Source organism: Chaetura pelagica, unplaced genomic scaffold, assembly GCF_000747805.2.
Source record: "Chaetura pelagica isolate M959 unplaced genomic scaffold, ChaPel_1.0 scaffold498, whole genome shotgun sequence".
NCBI lineage: Eukaryota > Metazoa > Chordata > Aves > Apodiformes > Apodidae > Chaetura > Chaetura pelagica.
Genome location: NW_009954218.1, coordinates 513321 through 534034, shown reverse-complemented (window position 1 = coordinate 534034; position 20714 = coordinate 513321). Strand labels below are relative to the sequence as shown.

Below are 20714 nucleotides of genomic sequence, written 5' to 3'. Positions count from 1 at the left end.
TTTTCATCCATCCCCCCTTGTCCTCTCCCTCCCTGCCCTTGTCCCAAGTCCCTCCCCAGCTTTCCTGGAGCCCCTTCAGGCCCTGGAAGCTGCTCTAAGGTCTCCCTGGAGCCTTCTCTTCTCCAGGCTGAACACCCCAACTCTCCCAGCCTGTCTCCAGAGCAGAGCTGCTCCAGCCCTTGGATCATCTCTGTGGCCTCCTCTGGACTCTCTCCAAGAGCTCCATGTCCTTATGTTGGGGCTCCAGAACTGGACACAGGGCTCCAGGTGGGGTGTCACCAGAGCAGAGGGGGTTGCAGCCTTGTGCTCTGGTTCAGCCTTTTAGTTGCTGGTGTGATCCAAAGGTCTCAGGTGAACCAGGGGCTCCACAGGGCAAAACCCATTTGCTTCCTGGTGGAAGCAGCACGTCCAGCCCCAGGGGTGTGGCAGTGGTGGCCGTGGCAGAAGCAGGTCCCAGCTCCTGTCCTTGCACGTGCAGGTGCTCACCTGATGGCAGTGGTCCCATCTGGGCTCTGTTCATCCTAAATCCTGGAGTTCTCCTGGTTTTGTCCTCCTCCTCTTTGTCCATCTGCTTGCACTTAGGTCACTGTTGATACTGCAGGACCCAGCAGCCATCAGGGTGTTAATTAATCCCTTCCCTGGAATTGGGTGGGTGGTAAAGGTGTGCAAAAGGGACTGGGTGTGGGGTCTGGTGAACTCAGCTGATCTGAACTTTTGGGAGGGACCTTCAGGTTGAGCTTCCTTGGGGAGCAACACCCAGGGCCCCCCTGTGGCTCCAGCCAGGGCTCCTTGGATCCCAAACAGCCCAAGTCTGCTTTGGATCTTCTTGCTTGAAGCTGAGACACAAGACTCCTGCTTTAGATTTGGTTTAGTCCAATCCTGGCTGGGTGGGATGCTCTGAGCTGGAGCCTCGGGGGTGCCCTGGTGTCCTGGTTGTTTCCTTCCTTTGCTGCTCCTCAGCCCTGACGTATCAAGCAGCCCCTGAGCTTTGAACTTCACCAGGCAGAACCAACCTGGGGGCAGAACAGCTGAAGAGGAAGAAGTCCTTGCTGCCTTGTGGTCAGCAGAGATCCAGCAGAAGTCCTCTCAGTTTCTATTAGTTCAGAACTCAAAACTTAGTGCTTGTTTATTTTTAAGCTGCTGTTTCTAGCTGAGGTGGCTTCAAGCTCTGGGTCCTCCTGGTGCTGGTCGGAGCTGCCTCGGAGCTGCTCTGGCTCTGGACCCTTCCCAAGTGGGGCTGCTGGGAAGCAGTGGAAGGAGTTGGGGTTGCCTGGCCCATCTCTGGTTCTCCCCCATTTCAGGGCTGGTGGCATAGAGGGGTTGTACTCCCTGTGCTGACTTTCCAGGAACTGCCTGGCTCTGCAGGGAAGCGTGAAGGTGATCCAGATGGAGCTCTGCCACACTGGAAATGCCACTGCATGTGAGCAGCTTGGAGTGGAAAATGAGTCCTGATTCCATCCTGTGGGGCTTCTGCATACTCTTTGTAGCCTGGTTTGCTTTTCCAGGTTTCTTGCGGTGCGGAGCATTAGGGTTAGAAACGGGAGGAGGGTCACATCAGACCCCAGGCTTGTGGGAGAGGTGGTGCTCTGAGAAGGTCCCGGGAACTGAGACATCTCAAAGAGCTGGTGTCTGGAGCCATGAGCTCACACAAACCTCTGGGGTGCTCTCTAGATTGCTTGGTGCAGCCAAAATTGGAGTCACTGTTCCAGGGTCTCACACTCAAGAATTTCGTCCTCATGTCTCACCTCAATCTCCCTCTCCCAGTTTTCATCCATCCCCCCTTGTCCTCTCCCTCCCTGCCCTTGTCCCAAGTCCCTCCCCAGCTTTCCTGGAGCCCCTTCAGGCCCTGGAAGCTGCTCTAAGGTCTCCCTGGAGCCTTCTCTTCTCCAGGCTGAACACCCCAACTCTCCCAGCCTGTCTCCAGAGCAGAGCTGCTCCAGCCCTTGGATCATCTTTGTGGGCTCCTCTGGACTCTCCAGGAGCTCCATGTCTTTCTTATATTGGGGGATAAAGGTGAGTAAAAAGATGGGGAGCTGCAGCTTATGCTCCCAACTGTGCAACCACTGCAGTTTAGGACCTCTGAGAGCAGGACATACACCACATGGGAAGGAGAGCCAGAATTGAGCATCTCCCCTGACATGCTGCTTCTTCCAGCCCTTCTTGGGTCAGCTCAAAACCAGCACTTCTCCCCCAACTTGCTCTGTATTTTTCAAAGTATTGTGGGTTTTTGTTCTGTTTTCTTTAAATAATTTTCTGAAAAATTGAAACTGTGGGACTGGTGCTTTTTTACCCAAAGAAGAAAACTGAAAGATTAGTGAGACCTTGTGGTTTGGGTTGCCAGTTGTGAAGGTTTTTTGCACTCTCCAGACCTGGTGAACACAAAGGATTGTTCCAAGAGGTGGAACAAGCATGGGAGGTTAATAGCTGGAGATGTGTCAGTCCACACAGGTATTTAAGGGATAATCTGTGTGGCTTTTTATTGTGCCAAGAGGGGCTGTCTCAGCTCTGATCTCAGCATTTCCAGCTCTGCCCTCATTTTTGGGCAAGTCTCTCCATATGTACAATAGCTAGAAACAGTTTTGTTCCCTAGAGAAGCTTTGAGGTTTAACATTTATAAAATGCTTTTGAGATTTGCAGATAAAGGAAAGCAAGACAATAAACAGTGACCAGGGCTTTGCCAAAGAAATACCCTGGATCACCACAACAGAGCCACGCAGGATTGGGTGGAGATGGCTTTTGTTAGAGGGCAAACAACTCCAAGAAGCTGCTGCTGCAGACTTGGTTGGGAGCCCTGCTAGCTGGAGGGCTGCAGCTCAGCCCCAGCCCTGCCTTTGCAAAGGGTTTGTGTTAAGGAATCAGTGCACAAGAGCACGATTGAGGCACATAGGTGAGTTTTTTTGACCCTGTACTTCCCAAACCCTATGTCCTTCGAGCCTGGGCTGCAAGAGCTGCTGCCCAGTTGCTCTTTGCTCTCGGGGCAGCGCATCATAAAACCCCCTGGTAAACTTAATCCACTCCATAAGCCTCGTGAACTTTCTTTTAACTGCCTTTGCTTGTCCTTAGAGTGAACTCCTTTATAGTCTCCCAAACAAAGGCAGGCAGGAGTGGGCAGGGATGGAGGAACTGGGAGCCCTGCTCCTCCCCGGTGTTCCCGGGCGGGTGGGAGGAGCGCGCTGGGGCTCGGGGGCCACCGGGCTCCTCTGCTGCTGTTCCCTGGACATGGCATCCCAGGACAAGCTGGTTTGGGGTAGGTTCCCTTCCTGCCAGACATCTGGCCACACTGGGTTTGTTTTTTTTTTGGTTTGGTCTTGTTGTGGTGGGTTTTTTTTGGCAGAGCATGGGAAGATGGAATAGGAAGGAATAATTTTTAGTGGATCCGTTGGGATTTCTGCTCTGGAAGGATCTGGAGACAGGTGGGCAGGAGTGGCAGGCTGGAAGTCTTCAGGAACCCTTTTCTCCTCCTTCCCACACCCAGCCTTTCACTGCCACTCCACTTTTGGGCAGGAGTGCAGAGTGTTAATGCTGCCTGAGGACACATGGTCCTGTTTTGGGAGCAGGATGCAAGAATAGCTCATCTTTCTGTGCTGCTTCCCTGCCTTCCCCTGCCAGAGATGTAAGACCCTGAAAAGCTGTTAAAGAAGCTGTGGTGAGTGGCAGGGTGAGAAGAGTTGGTGGCTGGAGGTTGGCTCCAGCACACAATAAAGTTAATTATTAGTTAATTACTAATCTTGAGTGAGATGGTGACCAGTGGTCCTTGTGCTGGGAGCCTGTAGCTGAAATGGGCAACACGACCTCATTGTGGGGTTTCCTTCCCCTACAAGGGACTTGTGGGGTGGTTTTCATTTCAGCTGGTTCTGGAAACAAATCAAACAGATGCCCAGCTCTCTGGAGATGCTCTTGCTTCAGTTAGAGTGGCTTGTGCATATCTAGTTAGAACTTGAGAGAAACCAGTTTATCTGAATTGCTACGAGTGGTGTCTGTTAGGAAGTGAGGTGGCTCCAGGGGCTCTTGCTCTGGCTGCTAAACCTACACCTCTTAGTTGGATATAAATGTGGGCTTGTGTTTAAGTGAGGCAGTGTGCTGGGTGCAGCAGGGTGGACAGGGTTACCCTTGGGATGCTGAGGAGCAACCAAGGATTTGGGATGCTGCTGGGATAAAGGAGGATGGAGCCAGACTCTTTTCAGTAGTTCCCAGTGACGGGGCAACGGGCATAAGCTGGAATATGGGAATTTCCATTGAAATATGAGGAGAAACTTCTTGGCTGTGAGGTTGACAGAGCCCTGGGACAGGCTGCCCAGGGGGCTTGTGAAGTCTCCTTCTCTGGAGGTATTCAAAACCCACCTGGATGCAGCCCTGAGTGATGTGCTCCAGGTGATCCTGCTTTAGCAGGTGACTTGGACTAGATGATCTCTTAGAGGTCCCTTCCAACTCTGACAGTTCTGTGGTTCCATGGAAGGGAGATGTGCAGGCTGGACAAAATGGTGCAAGCTCAGAATTAACTTCCCATGAGAGAGTTAATCTCCTGTGCCTGAGGTCACTGGAGGTTGGTGTGTGCTCCTTGTCCTGACCTGAGCAGTGTGGGCAGCCAGACCCCTCCATGAGATGCCTCCTGGGCACCAGAGAGGTTCACAACTGGCTTGTGCCCTCCTCCATCTGCCTGGGGCTGAGGGGTCCAGTGGAGCAGCTGGGACACCTTGCCCAGAGGTGGTTGTCCCCTCTAGCCCCTGCCAAGCTCACCCTGCTGCAGTGGCAGAAGCAGATGGGGTCTGGCATGGCCTGAGAGGCAGAAGGTGTGGAGCTGTGGTTTTGCAGACAGCTGAGCTGGTGGTCACTTGCTGCCAGCTGAGATCTTCCTCTTCCCGTCAGTCCTGCCTGCCTGGTCCTAGGGGCTTCTGGGGCACGTTTTGCTCCAAATGGGGAACTGATTTTCGTTGGGTTTCCTGCTGTCTTACGTGTTCAGCTGCCCCTGGAAAGTCCAGTGAGCCTCAGAACTTGCTCAGTGCCTTCAACCACCTCATGAACCTGGTGCAGTGAGGGACCAGACCAGCGTGGTCCATGGCCAGGGTGGCCCAGGGTCTGCCAGGAGCAGAGGTGGGAGCTGCCAGCAGAGCTCACCTGCTGAGGACAGTCAGGTTGTTTGGTGGTGACTTTGCTCCTTCACATTTTCTTTCCTGCACTGAGGCCAAGAGTGTTGTTTGTTCTTGGGGTTTTTCCCCCTCCTCATTTTATACATATATGTTCTTTCCAAAGTTGCATTGGGAAATGCTGCCACATTCCCTCAGGGCAGCAGCTTCTCATCCTGAGCACACACAGAGTTGCAGTCAGGCCTGTTGGGGCTCAGCTCTCACCATCCCAACAAACTGTGGAGCTCCAGGTTTTTAACCCCCTTCAGACACCCAGAGCCTCTGCACTTAGAGGTTGGGCACTGATGCAGCTCTTCTTGTTCTTGGAGGAAAAAACCCCACAACCCTTTTAGAGCTTCTTGTAGTTAAGGGAAAGCAAAACATCAGAGCAACTTCTTAATGGTCAATTTTACTAGACAGTTATATTGGTATTCCTGATAAGAAGTGTTACTGCTTGGCTAGACAAAAGCACTAGGAAATGAAACATCATGTAGAGGAGACACAGACAAGATAATCTAATAGGGCTTCTTTTGTCTCCAGCTTGTTCCTCTGAACAGCACAAAGCTCTGATGTGAAGAGTGTTTAAAAAAAGTGCAGGCAGTGTGTGAAGCCAGGCTGGGTGCTCGTGTGGGTCCACCCTGCCAGCTGCAGAGCAGGGGGAGAAAACCAGCTCCCACCCTTCCTGGCAGGTCTGCATCACCCCTCTGCAACTCAAACGAGGGGTCAGGCCATGCCCAGGGAGATGTCAAAGATGGAAATGAGATGAAATGTTGCTCCTTAGTGTTGTCACAGGCAGAAGAATAAAACCTGTTTGCATGAGATCTTCTTGGGGCTTCTGGGGAACTGTGCTGTGGGCTTTTCTCAGGACTTCTGTGTTGTTCATCATGAGAGATCAAAGCAAGGAGGACCAGCTCCTGCCAGCCCGTCAGGCAGTGGTGCCAGATTTGCACCCAGGAAATGGTCTGAAATGTGCATGGGGGGTGCTGGTTAGTCCTGGAGAGGAGAGGAGCCGTGCTACACGTGGAGTGCCATCTACTGGCACCTGATCCGTGGGACTGACACTGCCTGGGGAGAGGGAGAGCTGTCCTGGAGGTCAGCAGCACCAGAGCTGCTGCGGGGTGTGTGGAGGGAGGGCTCGGTGTGCCCAGCCTGGGGACAAAGGGGTGGCAAGGATGGGCTTCCTCTCTGCTTGCTCAGTGATGTCCTCGGTGTCCAAGCAAGTTGTAGTCCCAGGCAGTGCAGGAGGAGCCCAGACGTGTCTGCAGAGGCTGCCACGTCCCACCCTGAGCTGGGTGCTTCATGCTGTACCTCTGTGGCTGATTTAACATGAGATGCACCCTCACTGCTGCTGGCAGGAGCTATGCCACCCTCCATTCTGTCCTCTCCCTGGAGCTGGCCCCAGGCACTTGCCTCCACACAGCAACAGACCAGGTGGCAGATCTAGATTGGTCAAAAAAACAACCCTCTACCACCAGCTTCATCTCTTTGCCAGCATTTGGGCTGCTTGGAGTCAGATGCTCTGATAGGGACAAGGGGAACCAGGGCACAAGGGCCTGGAGCAGCTTTTTGGTGTCCCCTGGTCCATGTGGGGTTAGAAACAGGGTCCCAGAGGCTGATGAACAGCCTAGACCCACAGTGCAATGGATCATTGATTTCTGCTGAGATCAAGAGGCTGGTTGAGACCTGGCCTGATAAGCTCTGCACCATGAGCCCCTGTGGGCCTTAAAACAAAACTGGTGATTTTATATCAATGTATTTTGGGGGGTAATCTCTTCCTGTGACTTGTCCTTTTGGCTTTCAGGGTACCAGGGAGATTTGGAACACAGAGTATGATTGTGCAAAGATTTGAATTCTTCACCAGTGAAGAATTGTGAAGTGAAGACCAGTGAACTTCTTGAAGTGTTTATATTTAAAGAGGAATAAAAAAAAAAGAGTCATGGTCCTTGGAAATGAGGCTTCTAAGTAGCAAGGAGATCAAATACACCCCTCGTTAGTGCAGTTCAAATAATCAATGGGATATTCAACTGCAGAAATATTTGGCAGAGCTTTGAATAGATCACATCAGTCCTGAAATGGTTTTGAAGTCCAGTGTCTCCCCATGCTGTGTCACACTGACCAAATTCTGTGGGAACTGTCGCCTGGGATGAAAAACTCCTTGGCTGTACATGCAGTTACCCCAAAACCTCAGTACCTTGGGTACTGCTGGCACTTGGTTTTGCTTTAGGGCTATCTTAGGAAGCATGGATTGTGTGTTTTGGACTGAAACTGGCAATCCTGATGTAACTGGGCCTGGGCAGGGGGTTGTGGCATCAGGTGCTGGTGGCTTCTGTGTTGCCCCCCAGCTCCCTCCTGGGGACAGGATGGCAGCTGTGATCCCACCGTGCCCTCGGTGATGCTCGTTGTGGGAAAGCAGGAGGTGAAAAGATGAACCTTTGTTGTGGTGACCATCGTTCTGAAGTTCTTTGCAGATCAAGCTGGGAGCTGAGGGCTTGCCTCTTGGAGGGAGGCAGGCAGGTGGTGTTGAGAACACTTTGTTTGGGAAAGTCCTGCTCATTGTGTCGAACAATTCTTCTTAGATGATCCTTCCTGTGGGGCTGAATCATCGTCTGGGGGAACACGCTGGAGCATCCTGTGCAACCCGGGGCATCCTGCAGGATTGCTGCCCCTGCCTTTGGGTTCCAGTCAACACTCCTGGGTCTATGTTTGCTTCAGCCTTGATCTCCCCCTGGGGATCTGGGTTTTTTTCCCCCCTTGCAAGGAATTTTGCAGGCTAAGTTGCTGGCTCGTTAGCTGTGACGCTTTCCAGGCATTAAGTTTTGGGCACCGAAGCGTAAGAAGGATGTTGAGGGGTTGGAGAGGGGGCAGAGAAGGGCAACAAGGCTGAGAACTGGCCTTATGAGAGAGGCTGAGGGACCTGGGGCTATTCAGCCTGGAGAAGACGAGGCTGAAGGGAGACCTCATTGATCTCTACAGCTCCCTGAGAGGAGGTTGTGGTGAGGTGGGTGTTGGGCTCTTCTCCCTGGTGACCAGCAATAGGACAAGAGGAGATGGGGTCAAGTTGTGCCAGGGGAGGTTCAGGCTGGATGTTAGAAAACATTTCTTCACAGAAAGGGTGGTGAGGCCTTGGAACAGGCTGCCCAGGGAGGTGATGGAGGCACCATCCCTGGAGATGTTCAAAAAAGGGGTAGACGTGGTGTTTTGGGAGATGGTTTAGTGGTTAAGAGTTGTAGGGTGAATGGTTGGACTTGGTGATCTTGAAGGTCTTTCCCAGCCTTGATGATTCCGATTCTATCATCTCTCTTCCCGGTAGGAGAAGCTTTACAAATAAACTACCAAGGCCACTGGGATTGTGTGTGTGTGTGTGTTTGACCTTTTCCTCACGTAATTTCCACGTTATTTGGAAATGATCTTGAATTTGTCTAATTTTTAACTGCTTCTGGCCTCCCTACCTGCTGGCCTGGGAGGGCTCACGTCCACACCACTGGTGCTGCTCCCTGGAAGCAGCCAAGGAAAACCTTTCTGTTTGATCTGAAAATGTCTGTCTGGCAAACTTTTGAGATTTGCTTGGTTGTGGGGTTTGTTTGTTGTTACTTTTTTTGTAGAAGTAAACAGGATTTTGTCCCCTTTTTTCTTGCTCAGTGGGTAATGGAAACCAAGTGGGACAGGGATTTCTCTTCCCCACCTAAAGGTCGGTGTTGGAGCCGCGTCTCTGACCCTCTAGTTTTATTTTACATTGCAAATGAAACAATACTTGGAAAGATGCAAATCAGAAGGGAAGCAGAGGTCTGTGTTTCTAAGTAAAGGAGTGTGGGGGTGTGTGCCTGGTCCCTGCATCTGCATCTCTGTGCAAAATACACAATTGCCTGTGAAATACGAAAGGTCAAGACGTGGTGTCCCCGGGGACCCGCGAGCTTTGGCCTTGCTGGCATTGGGGCTGCTCTGCAGACTCAGCAGAATGAATTCTTCCTTTGGACAACAATATGTGCATTCGTGTCGAGTGTCTGCATCTTTCATGAGTGTGCAACTTTGTGGTAAAATAAATGAGCTGGAAAAAACAGGATGTGGATTCACTCTCGCTCTTCTCCCCCCAAGCTTTCTGTTTGATGGGATAGAAGCCCTTGCTTTGTGGATGAGCCTGTATCTCCTGAATGTAGATTGTTTTGTGGTGGCAAGTGTGTCCGTCTTACTGAGTGTATATGATGCAGAAGATGAGTACAAGTTCTCTACAGGCTGCCTTTGAGTTTCAGTTTGCCTCCAGGATTGCTGGTCCTCAGAGGTCCCATAGATACATGGATGAGCTTCAAGCGGGGGGCTTCTGAGAGGCACCACTCTGGTGTTCAGGTCAAGGATGTAACTCCTCGTAAATCCATGGGTTTTCATATTTAGTTAATAGAAATAGAATCAGAGAATCATTAAGGTTGGAAGGGACCTTAAAGATCATCAAGTTCCCCTGCCATGAGCAGGGAACCCTCCCACTAGACCAGGTTGCACAAAACCTTGTCCATCGTGGCCTTAGAAACCTCCAGGGCTGGGGCATCAACAACCTCCCTGGGATTAAACATTTTCAAGTTGCATGCCTGGAAATGGTGAGGAGCTGGGGTTGGAGGGCAGCTGGGGAGGTGAGCGCTGGCACAGCTGGTGTCCAGCACTGCCTCTCTATGTGCTGGGATGCAGCCCTGGCTTGGAGCTGCCCTCAAGGGGTGGGTGCGTTCCCAGCCTCCTCTCCACAGGTTTGGGGAGTGCTGAGGTGCTCCCTGGCACTCTGCTGATAAGGGGGGGTCCAGCAGGGTCAGCCCCCTCCTTGCTCTTCTCCTGCAGGGTTGGGTTTGTTGTGAGCTGCTGCCAGGAGCTGCAGGTGGCTCAGTCCAGACCTGGGCTCATCCCCAGAGCCTGCAGCCCCTCCTGGTTCTCCTCCTTCCCCCCCTGGGTCCCTGCAGCCCCACCTTGCTGTGTCCCAGTGTGGTGGGACCACAGGGCAATGGGTTCCTGATGCTGCCTCGTGCTGGGTCTCTGTTCCCATCCACCCGGGGGAGCAGAGCAGCTCCTCCAAACTCTGTGCTGATCCAAGGTGCTAGCAAAGAAAAAGCCCATTCTCTGACACCTGTTACCGGTCTGACTCAAACCAGTGTTGTTCTTGGCCCATTTCCCTGCACTTTTGTCCCTCAGACCCTCCTTGATGTGCCGCTTCTTGCCGAGTGTGGATGGGCTGTTGGGCTGGAGGCTGAGGACAAGGGACATGGGTAGGTTTGTACCAGAGAGGCTGAGGACAAGGGACAGGCTGCTGACCTTTTGAAAGCACTGACTGCTTGAGCCTCATCTTGTCCCCTGTCCCCTTTTCATGCTGCTCCTTTGTGCTCTTGTTTGGTCATTGCTGTGCCTTTGTTTTTACAGCTGGGGGAAGTGTTTTGAGCTTGAAAGTTTATTTTCTTCCCTCTAGTTGTCGTCACAGGTTTGTTTTCTTTCTCCCTGTGGCATCTTGCTGGCTTTCCTAGAAGCTGGGAGGTAGGACCATCTCTGTGTCTTTCTGCTGGAGGGAGCAGGCTTGGGAGGCTCATGGCCTCACAACCTTCACTTGGCTTTTTGGTTGTTTAATAAATCCTGTCCAGTTTGTCCTGTCCTCCAGGGAGAAGGTAGCCCACCAGTTTGGTGCTGACCTGAACCCCAGGGCTCTGGTTTAGTCCTTGGCCATGCTGGGGACACCAGTGGTGGCCGTGGCACAGCTCAGCATTGTACCCCCACTGGGACCATGTGCACTTGTTTTTTGCAAGGCCCTGGTGAGGTTTGGGCTGGTCCAGGTTATTGATTTCCTTAATTATGACTTTAAGTGGTCAAAGTCTCATGTTCATTACTCAGAAGCCACACCCAGAACACAGTGGGGACCTTCTTCTAGGGTCTGCAGGAAACACTTCTTTCTGAACTGAAAGGTGGTGGAATTTGCTTGTTGGATTTTATTTATTTACTTTTCCCTCAAGCCTTTCTCAGCCCTGTGCTGGGCACTGTTTTGTGCATTTCTTCTCTTCTGGGGCATTTTTGGGCTGTCACCCCAACTCCCCTGAAACCTCCCAGGAGCTGCCTTGAGAGCAGTGTCCTTTGAGAGCAGTTGCAGCCACCCATGCACTGTGACATTCAGTGTCCTGACCTGTGGCAGAAGCTGGGAATGCCGTTTCATTTTGAAATACCATGTGCATCACCTCCCAGACCATCTTCCAAAAAATCAGGAGTAACTAAAGTACTTACTTTGCTCTGTTCCCCCCTTTTTCTGTTTGTTTTTATTGTTGACTGTAGATTTAACTTCTCTCTCTTATTCATCCCTTATCCAAAACCAATGGAGAGGGGATCATTTTTCCCTGCTCTCTGCCTGGTACTGCTCCCATCTTTTCCCAGCCCCAAACATTTCCTAAAACCCTTCTCCCAGTGCGGACCCTTCAGAAACTGCTGAATCAGGACATGGTGCCAGAGCAGATGCTGAGCAGAGGAATTAATGATCACTGAAGTGGTGGCATCAGCTTTTTTAAAGTAAGAAGTTATCCCTGAGTGTGCATTTGGGGAGGAGGAGGCAGGACTGGGCACTTCCCTTGGGACAGGGGCACAGGGGGGCCTGTGTGGGGTGGATGTGCTTGGTGGCAGAGCAGATGCTGAGCAGAGGAATTAATGATCACTGAAGTGGTGGCATCAGCTTTTTTAAAGTAAGAAGTTATCCCTGAGTGTGCATTTGGGGAGGAGGAGGCAGGACTGGGCACTTCCCTTGGGACAGGGGCACAGGGGGGCCTGTGTGGGGTGGATGTGCTTGTCTTTGGTGTTGAATTCTCAGCACATTCATCATCACAAAGATAAATGGGCAGAGTTTGCCCCGTGGGATCTGTGTTAGCGAGTTCCGAGATGACCCATTTGTTTTACGTGTCGGTGCAGTTGTGTCTGTCCCCACCCCAGGTGCCTGCTCTGGAGGATCAGGTGATTATCGTGATCCAGAACATCCCCTCTTGCTCCTCCTTGGGAAGCTCTCAGCACAGAGGGACAGGTCTGAGCTGGGTCCTGGGGAGCTGGGAGCTTCTCAGGCTCCTTCCCTATCCTGGGGCATGATGTGGTGGCTTCAGGTCCCTCTGGTCAGGGCTGCCTGGGGGCAGCTACAGGGTGGTGCTCATCCCCAGGGATCACCCCCATGCTCCTCAAGTCGTGGGCTTGGGAGAGCACATCCCATCAAGCCACTGTCTTCATTCCAGCCATCCCATCCTGCCCCAGGACCCAGCAGGCTGTGGCTCCAGCAGTCTGGGCTGTGTGGCCAAGATGTGACACTGCCCACCCAGGCCAGACCCACTGAAACACTTTCTCCCCAGGCAGCAGAAAAGCTCAGCCTGGCTGTCCCTGCCAGCCCACTTTGTCCATCCTCAAATTTCAACGCAGTGGAGGGGATGAACCAGAGCTCTCCTACCTGGTGCAAGTCACTCCTGCCCCGTGTTTATTCCAGCTGACCTTGGGTACTCTGGGAAGCAGCTCCCAGGAGCTGGAGCCCAGGGTGCTCACTGGCTCCTGGGACAGAGCAAAGGTAGAACAAGAGGGAAGGGCTTCAAGCTGCACCAGGGCAGGGTCAGACTGGACAGTAGGAACAATTATTTCCCAGCAAGAGTGGTCAGAGAGTGGAACAGGCTGCCCAGGGAGGTGATGGAGTCACCATCCCTGGATGTGCTGAAGGGTGGTTTGGATGTGATGTTGGTGGAGATGGTTTAGGGGAGAACTTTGTGGAGCAGGGATGATGGTTGGACTGGGTGATCCCAAGGGGCTTCTCCAACCTGAGTGGTTCTGTGATTCTGTGACTCCTGCTCTGCCCCACGAGCAGGGTGACATTGCATGGGTGGCACTAGGGTGGCAGTGCCGGCGACCTTGTCCTGCCCTCCAGGTGTTTGGCACCACTTGCTTTCTTGGGGGGGATTTTTTTCCCCCTTTTCTTTTTTGAATTAATTGTTTCGTCGTGCGCCGGGAAAAGGAAATGAGCAAATTGTATAGTCCCATCCCCAGGCCACGTCCTGTAAACAGCTCCCGGCTGCTCTATTCCCAGCTGTTTTTTCCTATTCGGGGGTAGATTGAGCTGGTAAATAAACAGGCTGAGCTGGGGCCACTCCCAGCACCCACTTTTCCCCTTCCAAGGGCTCTGCCAGCACCCAGGACCCTTTTGCAGGGGATGCTGCTGCTGGGATGCGTCGCTGGGTGTTTCCCTGCTGTGTGTGGCTCCGTGCAACCAACTCTGACCGTGGAAAAAACAACTTTGCTAGTTTGCCTGGGACTAAAGCTAATTACCAGTCGACTAATTTTATTGATTTCAAATCCCTTTTAGCAGAGATTTTGCTGGGAGGCTGATGGCCAGAGCGATTAGGACACAAAGCCGCTTAATTTGGAAGTGTTTATCGAGCAGCCTTCTGTCACCTCTGCTTCAAATCAAATTCTGGTGGCACTGGGGCCTCTTTCCGTGGCAGCTCACGCCATCCCACCTCCACTGGGGTCCTCTACACTTCCCCCAGGGCACCTTGGGGACTGGCAGAGGTGAAGTGTCTTTAACATCATCATGGTGAGCTGGCCCTGGGGTGTTTATTCCCGGGTGCCACCACATCCCTGTCCTGACATCCCTGTCCTGACATCCCTCTCCTGACACCCCTCTCCTGACACCCCTCTCCTGACATCCCTCTCCTGACATCCCTGTTCTGCTCCAGCCCATGACACTGCTCTGGCTGTGGAGCTGGATTTGCCACCCAGCTTTGCCAGAAGGCACCTTGTGGTCAGTAGACCCTTGAAGATGGAAGGTGTTTTTTCTTCATGGCAGCAGTGGTTGCTCCCCACAACCTTGTCCAGCCACGTGAAGGGCTTGGCCTAAATATTTTTAATAGACTTTAAAAAAAAAAAAAAAAAAAAGGCCAAGTCATTTCCTTGGGAATCAGCTTAGGGAGGGGGTTTTGGTGCTGGCAGATTGTGGAGGCAGGGGTGGCCTGGGGGAGGGCAGCTCAGCCCAGCTCAGCGCAGCATCCCTGGCAATGTCCCCCACTGTCACCCATGGGGTTGCTGTGATGGTCCCCTGGCTGCATTCTCCTCCTGACACTGGGAACTTGCAGCCTGCTGGACTTGGCAGCAGTGCATGTTCCCCTCTGAGTAGCTTTGGTGCAGGATTTAAGAGCAAAAACTCTGGGTCCTGCTCCACAAACAGTGTTTGAGAGGCCTCAGGAGCAAAATGTCCTGCTCTGCATGTCCTCCAGGTCCAGGGGGGTGGCTGCCACCCCTTGAGCTCAGCTTGAAAGACTGTGGCCTGAATGCAAAGCCCACACGTTGGGGAGTCCCCTTGGCCACCTGGGGCTGGCACTGGATCCATGTCCTGGTGTCCTGCTCAGGTTGGGGGGTTAAGAGCTACAACCACCTTGGGGCTCACGGGTGGCCCAGGGGCTGGCACGTGTGCCCTGGTGGCCTTCAGGGCTCAGGTTATTGAGACCAGAGCAGCATCTTTTGGTGCCATTTTTGGCTCCAGGGAACCCGTGAGTGAGGGCTGGCAGCTACAGCCTGGCAGCAGAGCAGGAGGGACCACAAGTGGCAACTGGGATGTGGGGATGGGGCAGAAAACCTGACGCACTCCTTAGTGCCCTTTCTTGTTCAAAAGTTGTGTCTCTAAAGTGGCTCCGTTCCTCCTGGGGGAGGAATGACACTGGTGTCCCCTGTCACTGGTCACTGGTGTGTGACCTTTTCCTGTGGCTCCTTATCAGGTGAAGGGCTTTTCTGCTGATTCCAAATGTGGGCAAATTCTATTTCTCCATTCTGAGAGCTTAGGATGGTTCTTGTCTATCAGCTCTTCATAGCTGTGGCACCAACATTGTAAGGGGAAAAAAAAAAACGCCTGTCTGACAGCTACATCTTATTCTATTAGTATGTTTTAATTAGAACATGAGCAAGAAATGTGTTATGAATATTCATGATCAGGGCTATTAAAATGCACAATTAATCTGTACGCTTTTTAATAACGGTATTAATGGAGAGAGGAGGTGGTTCCTATTTTTGTCTTTTTCTGAATTGGAAAGTGTGCCTTAACTTGGGTGAGTTGGAAAATGGGTTTATTTTAAAATCAAGTTGCCCCCGAGAGCTCCGAGCACACGTGGGTGTCCCCAGAACTGCTCCCACTGTGCTGGAGGAGCCTTGTGAGTGTTGCAGAACCAAGCACCCAGAAGCTGAGATGTGCCAGAGTGAGTCTGGCTTGTGCAAACCTAACTCAGCTCTGTGGCACCTGAGGTTTGACAAGAGCTCAGTTGGTGACTTGGGTTTGTGATGATGATTTTTGTCCCCCCAGGACTCTGGGTGATCTGTGCCCGGGGGTGAGGCAGAGCTGGGGGGCGAGGGAGGTGCCTGTGGGGTCTCACCCTGGGGAGCCCGTAGGCAGGAAACACATCACTGGGTGCCCCAAGGTGCTTCTGACACCTCCTGAGCTGCTGGGACAGAAGGGTGGGGGTGGGATGCTCAGGCACCCTTGGGCGAGCAGCTGGGGAGAGCCCCAGGGGTTCCCCAGCAGTGTCCTCCTCACCCCCAGCTGCCCTGTCTGCTGCTCCTGCTCCTCCCTCCCTGCAGATCCAGCCCCTGCCTCGTGCCAGGAGGGCCAGGCTGGAGGGCACTGCCTGGGCTGGGCAAAGAGTGACCATGGGTGGTGGTGGTGGCACCATCTTCAGGGATTTTATGAATCATAGAATCATAGAACCTGCTGAGTTGGAAGGGACCCATCAGGACCATCAAGTCCAACTCCTGTCCCTGTGTAGGGCACCCCAAGAATCACCCTGTGTGCCTGAGAGCAGTGGGAGGGGAGCAGAACCCACCTGATGGGGGCTTTTCCAGCAGCCTTTGGCCACACGTTGGGTTTTGGCAGGGTTGGCACAGGCATCAGATCCTTACTCTGATAGGAAGGGGAGGGAGGAGTAGGTTGGTGTTGGATGTAGGACAGATGCCAGAAGTTGAAAGAGGGCAGTCTGTTTTTTCCTGGCTTCATCCCAGAAATCCCTGAATCCTTAAAACACCTCCAGGGTGAATATGGGAGATTTTTGCTGCCACCTTCCATGCTGGTGACTGCAGCTCAGGGAAGGTGTGAGACCTTTTTTTTTTTTCCAGCAGGACAGTGGGACAGCTCCATGGTGGCTGATCCCTGGGGGCTGCTTCCTTTGCTGCTCAGGAGAGTGGTCACCTCACCTCACCTCACCTCACCTTGGCAGCCACCCCAGTGCTTGAACAATGGGGGAAAAGAGGCTTTTTTGGGTTTTGTCAGGGGCTGGTTTGGTGTTCCAGGATCTGGCCACCACTGCCAAGCTGATGGGAGGAGGTCAGGGTTTCCCTTCTGGGTCCTGCTTGGCTCATAGAGGGGCTTCTTGCCCCCAGCTCTGTGCCTCCCCAGGAGCAGTGGGGGAGGAAGGGGATGCACTGGGAGTTCAGCTCTTCCTCCCGTGGTGCTCCAGAGCACCCGCTGTGGTTTGGACCCCTCTGTGGGGAGCTGGGGGCAGGGTGGTGTGGAAGTGACAGGATCACAGAATCGTTCTGGTTGGAAAAGACCTTTAAGATGATCGAATCCAACCATGAAGTTGCTTGTGGAGAAGGTTTCTCCATGTCTAGGAGACCTGTGAGCCTCTTGGCCTCAGTGCTTGTCACCTGTGCCACCCTCTAGCTTTCTGTGCTTCCTCCAGGGGAGGCTTGGCAGGGATTTCTTATTTATTTTTTGCAGGAATTTTGGCAAGTAATTAATCCTGGGTTTTCAAACTCCCTGCAGAGCCCCCCACTGAATCTCCTCTCCTAGCACAACCTGGCCTGGGGCTGCACCTCCGAGGTTGGGTGGGTTAGAGACAGGAGTGGGTGGCTCTGCAGGAGGGCAGGGTGATCCAGGACCCATCCTGTGTGGGGCAGGGGAGGGGATGGAGACCCCCACGCCTTGGCTTCCCCCTTGTAGGACCACCAGTGGCAACCAAAGCCAGGCCAGTGCCTTTCAGCACAAGGGAAGGAGTTTGCCAAGGATGTCTGAGGCTGCAGTTCCTGCTGGTGTCTTCACCCTGCCCCTTGGGGAACTTGAAACATCCTTTTACAAATACCCAGGAAAGCCAAAGGAATAGAAGGAGCATTTCTGCCTCCTGATCTCCGTGGTGTTTGCAGGGTATGCAGATGAATTGCTTTAGAAAAACACATTAGCAAAGCAAAAGTTTATTCTAGGAAGTAGGAGGTGGGAGAATTGGCAGTAATTCTCCCTAGTATCCGAGGTATTATTAGAGGCTTATCCCTGCTCTGCACAGTAATCACATTGGAAATTTTTGATTAGAAAACAAAATCTAAATGAGAAGTATGAATATTCATTAGGTGTGGAGTTTAATATGCATAATTATGCAAATTAGACAGCAATTAAACACCAATTCTCCGGGGAAATGATTAACACAAAGGCACAGAAATAGAAGGATGTAATTTGAAAGAAGTTTCTGGTTAAATGAACAGTAAGGGGAGCAGAGGAGACAAATACACGGCGTGTTTGCCATAATAATCAGCTTTGCTAAAATGAAATTGGAGCATGTCCTGCAACTGTGGCCCCCGGTGTCCTTGCTCCTGCACACAACCTGGCCCTGCCCCATCCCTGCCACCACTGCTGTGAGCAGGTCTCTGCTCCTGAGAGAAAAGCTCCCGTGAGGCCCTGGTGGTGCTTCAGTGTTGCTGGAAGAGTCAGGGTGGAGTGGGGTCCCAGGGAGCCCCCAGAGCTGGGGGTGGCAGGGGGGGATGGTGGGAGCTGCTGCAAGAGGTTTCTTGTGCTGCCCCATGTCAGGTGTGACCATGTGTCCCCTGCCATGGGGTTGGGGTTCCCAGGGATAAGGCCAAGAGGTGGTTCTGGCTGGTGCTCTGTGCTGCTCAGCCTCCTGCAGGTCTGGGATTTCATAGGATCAGCAAATCATAGACTGGTTTGGGTTGGAAGGGACCTTAAAGATCATCCAGATCCAACCCCCCTGCATGGGCAGGGACACCTCCCACCAGCCCAGGCTGCTCCAAGCCCCATCCAACCTGCCCTTCAACACTGCCAGGGATGGGGCAGCCACAGCTTCCCTGAGCAACCTGGGCCAGGCTCTCACCACCCTCACACTCCACAATTCCCTCCTCATGTCTCACCTCAATCTCCCTCTGCCACTTTTCATCCATCCCCCCTTGTCCTCTCCCTCCCTGCCCTTGTCCCAAGTCCCTCCCCAGCTTTCCTGGAGCCCCTTCAGGCCCTGGAAGCTGCTCTAAGGTCTCCCTGGAGCCTTCTCTTCTCCAGGCTGAACACCCCAACTCTCCCAGCCTGGCTCCAGAGCAGAGCTGCTCCAGCCCTCCCAGCATCTCCGTGGCCTCCTCTCTCTCCCTGTTCACCCCAGCTGAGCTCACAGTCCCTGTGTAATATCTCCAAAGCCTGGCCCCAGGACAGAACAATGCCCCCCCCCACCTACTCACCCCCCTTTCAATGGGCAGACCCCAACTACTGTGCTCCAAGACCTGGTTGCCCTCCAGAGCAGAGGAGACAGACCAACCTGGTAGGAAAACCTGCTGCTGAGTGGAGGCTCAGCTGCCAGGAAGGGTTTATTCTGTGCAGTCGTGGTGCCAGCTCGATCTGTGAGAGCTTTGCTGATGTGACTCCCTGGGTTTTTGTGTCCTGGTGGACATTCCCCAAGAGGCACAGCCTGGGTGGACCTGGCAGAGGATGAAAGGAGATGATTTCCTACCACAATCCGTGTCCAAGGACATTGCAAAACCTTCCTCCTGTTTGGTCCCTTGCCATTTTGGGTCAGATCCCCATTTGCCAAGGATATGCTTGGGAGGCCTAAAAATGGGATGGACAGGAACATGCTCTGATGTCCTTCCTGTGCAGGAGCAGGAGGGGCTGCAGTACCCAATGTCCTTGGACAAACATGACTAACCACAGGTGCCTTCGTGCCCCCAGCAATTCCCACCTGATGCTCTTCCAGGTCTGGGCACTCCCTTTATCTCCCAGTTTGAGCTGGGACCTAGCACAGGTCCCACTGGAGCATGGGGAGGAGTGCAGTGAGTTTGGAATTTACAGTCCTCTTCATCCCTGGGGAGAAGAGTTTCATGGGTGCTCTCAGGAATCAAGCAAGTTCAAACACTTGTTGCTCCTCTTCCCACTGTCCCTTGTTTTGAAGCATTTCCAGGCTGTGCTGGGATTTGCTTTGAAGTTGGTGGAATAAACTCCCAGCTGGAGTGGGGAGGTGAGGAGGGAGAGGGGAGGATGGGTCAGGCCAAGTGGAAGTGGTTTATTAATGAAAATATTGTTTTGTTTGTAGAAGGAAGAGTTAATTTTGCAGAGAACACCTTTGAGGCTTTGCTGATAAAGCAGGAGTAACCTTTGTTCTTCCTGTTTTTCGGCAGGTTTGGATGAAAGACCAGGATCAGGTTCCTGGGGAACAGGAGATCAAAACAGCTCCACATTTGACCAAGGCAGGGTAAGGACAAAGCACAAACACTGAGCTCCAACCAAAATAAACGGGGGCTTTACTGGAGCTTCTCAGCACATGCTTTTGTGCCCAGGTTGGGTCTAACCTTGGAACAGCTTTTCTTGCCCTGTTTTGGAGAGGACCCCTCCCCGACCCCATCTCTTCAGGCTTTGCTGCCTTGAGGTCCCCCTGGAGAAGGCTTCTTCTCCAAAATCCTGCCTCAGACACACATCCCCTGTGGGTTCAGGCTCAGGCCTCTCCCCTCCCTCTGGGTGGGCTCCTGGCCATGGGGTGGGACAGACTGGAGGGTCATGGTGGGATGGGTGAGAGACCTCACCTGATGGGCTGAGGACCCACCATGCACAGCTTTGGGAGCCCGAGGGGCCACCTGGGCCTTGCTTTAGGGGGAATCTACCCAAAAACTGGGGTAGATGTGGGTGTGTCAGGCAGACTGGGGCCCTTGGCAGGGATGGGGAGCACAGGAGGGGTTTTGCAGGGAGGTAGTAAAGGCAGCACATAACTGAAGCCTGAGGAGGGGAAGAGAGAAAAGACATTAACTTAATTGAAATGGTGTTATTTTGACAGATGCTCATGTTTTAATGGGTTTGTGTGATTTGGTTTTGCAATGGCACCTTTCCCTTCCCTGAGGTCAGTGGCAGAGCAGGCACTGTGGTGTCATTGCTCATTTTTATAGGGCTGCTCCTCACCCCCTGCCCCCCTGGCTGGGAAAGGGGCTGCCTGGCCCTCACCTGGGGGGTGCTGAGCTGCTGGGTAAAGGCAGAAGCTGCCCAAGAGCAGCCAGCATGGGGCAAACCCCCTGCATGTCCCTGCTTTGGTGCCATATCCCCTGCCAGTGTTGCAGCCTCGTGGCTGCACTGCCCCTGCTGTGAGGGTAAGATCATGTCCTTGTTCCAAGGACCGTTTGACTGGGACCCTTTGGGCTGGGAGAGACACCAAGCTCTGACAACCAAGCATCATCAAATGCCAGACTGAGTTGGGTTGGAAGGGACCTTAAAGACCATCCAGTCCCAACCCCCTGCATGGGCAGGGACACCTCCCACCAGCCCAGGCTGCTCCAAGCCCCATCCAACCTGCCCTTCAACACTGCCAGGGATGGGGCAGCCACAGCTTCCCT

At 53.0% G+C, this 20714-nt stretch overlaps 1 protein-coding gene across 1 annotated transcript in view; it reads left to right on the top strand.

Annotated features, from left to right (window-relative positions):
* Nucleotides 1-20714, top strand: part of TCF3 (transcription factor 3) — an 85943-nt gene that overhangs the window by 27046 nt on the left and 38183 nt on the right. The window contains exon 3 of the mRNA XM_010003413.1: nucleotides 19515-19588. Coding sequence (XP_010001715.1) covers nucleotides 19515-19588 — 74 coding nt within the window. The remainder of the gene's footprint in view (nucleotides 1-19514; nucleotides 19589-20714) is intronic.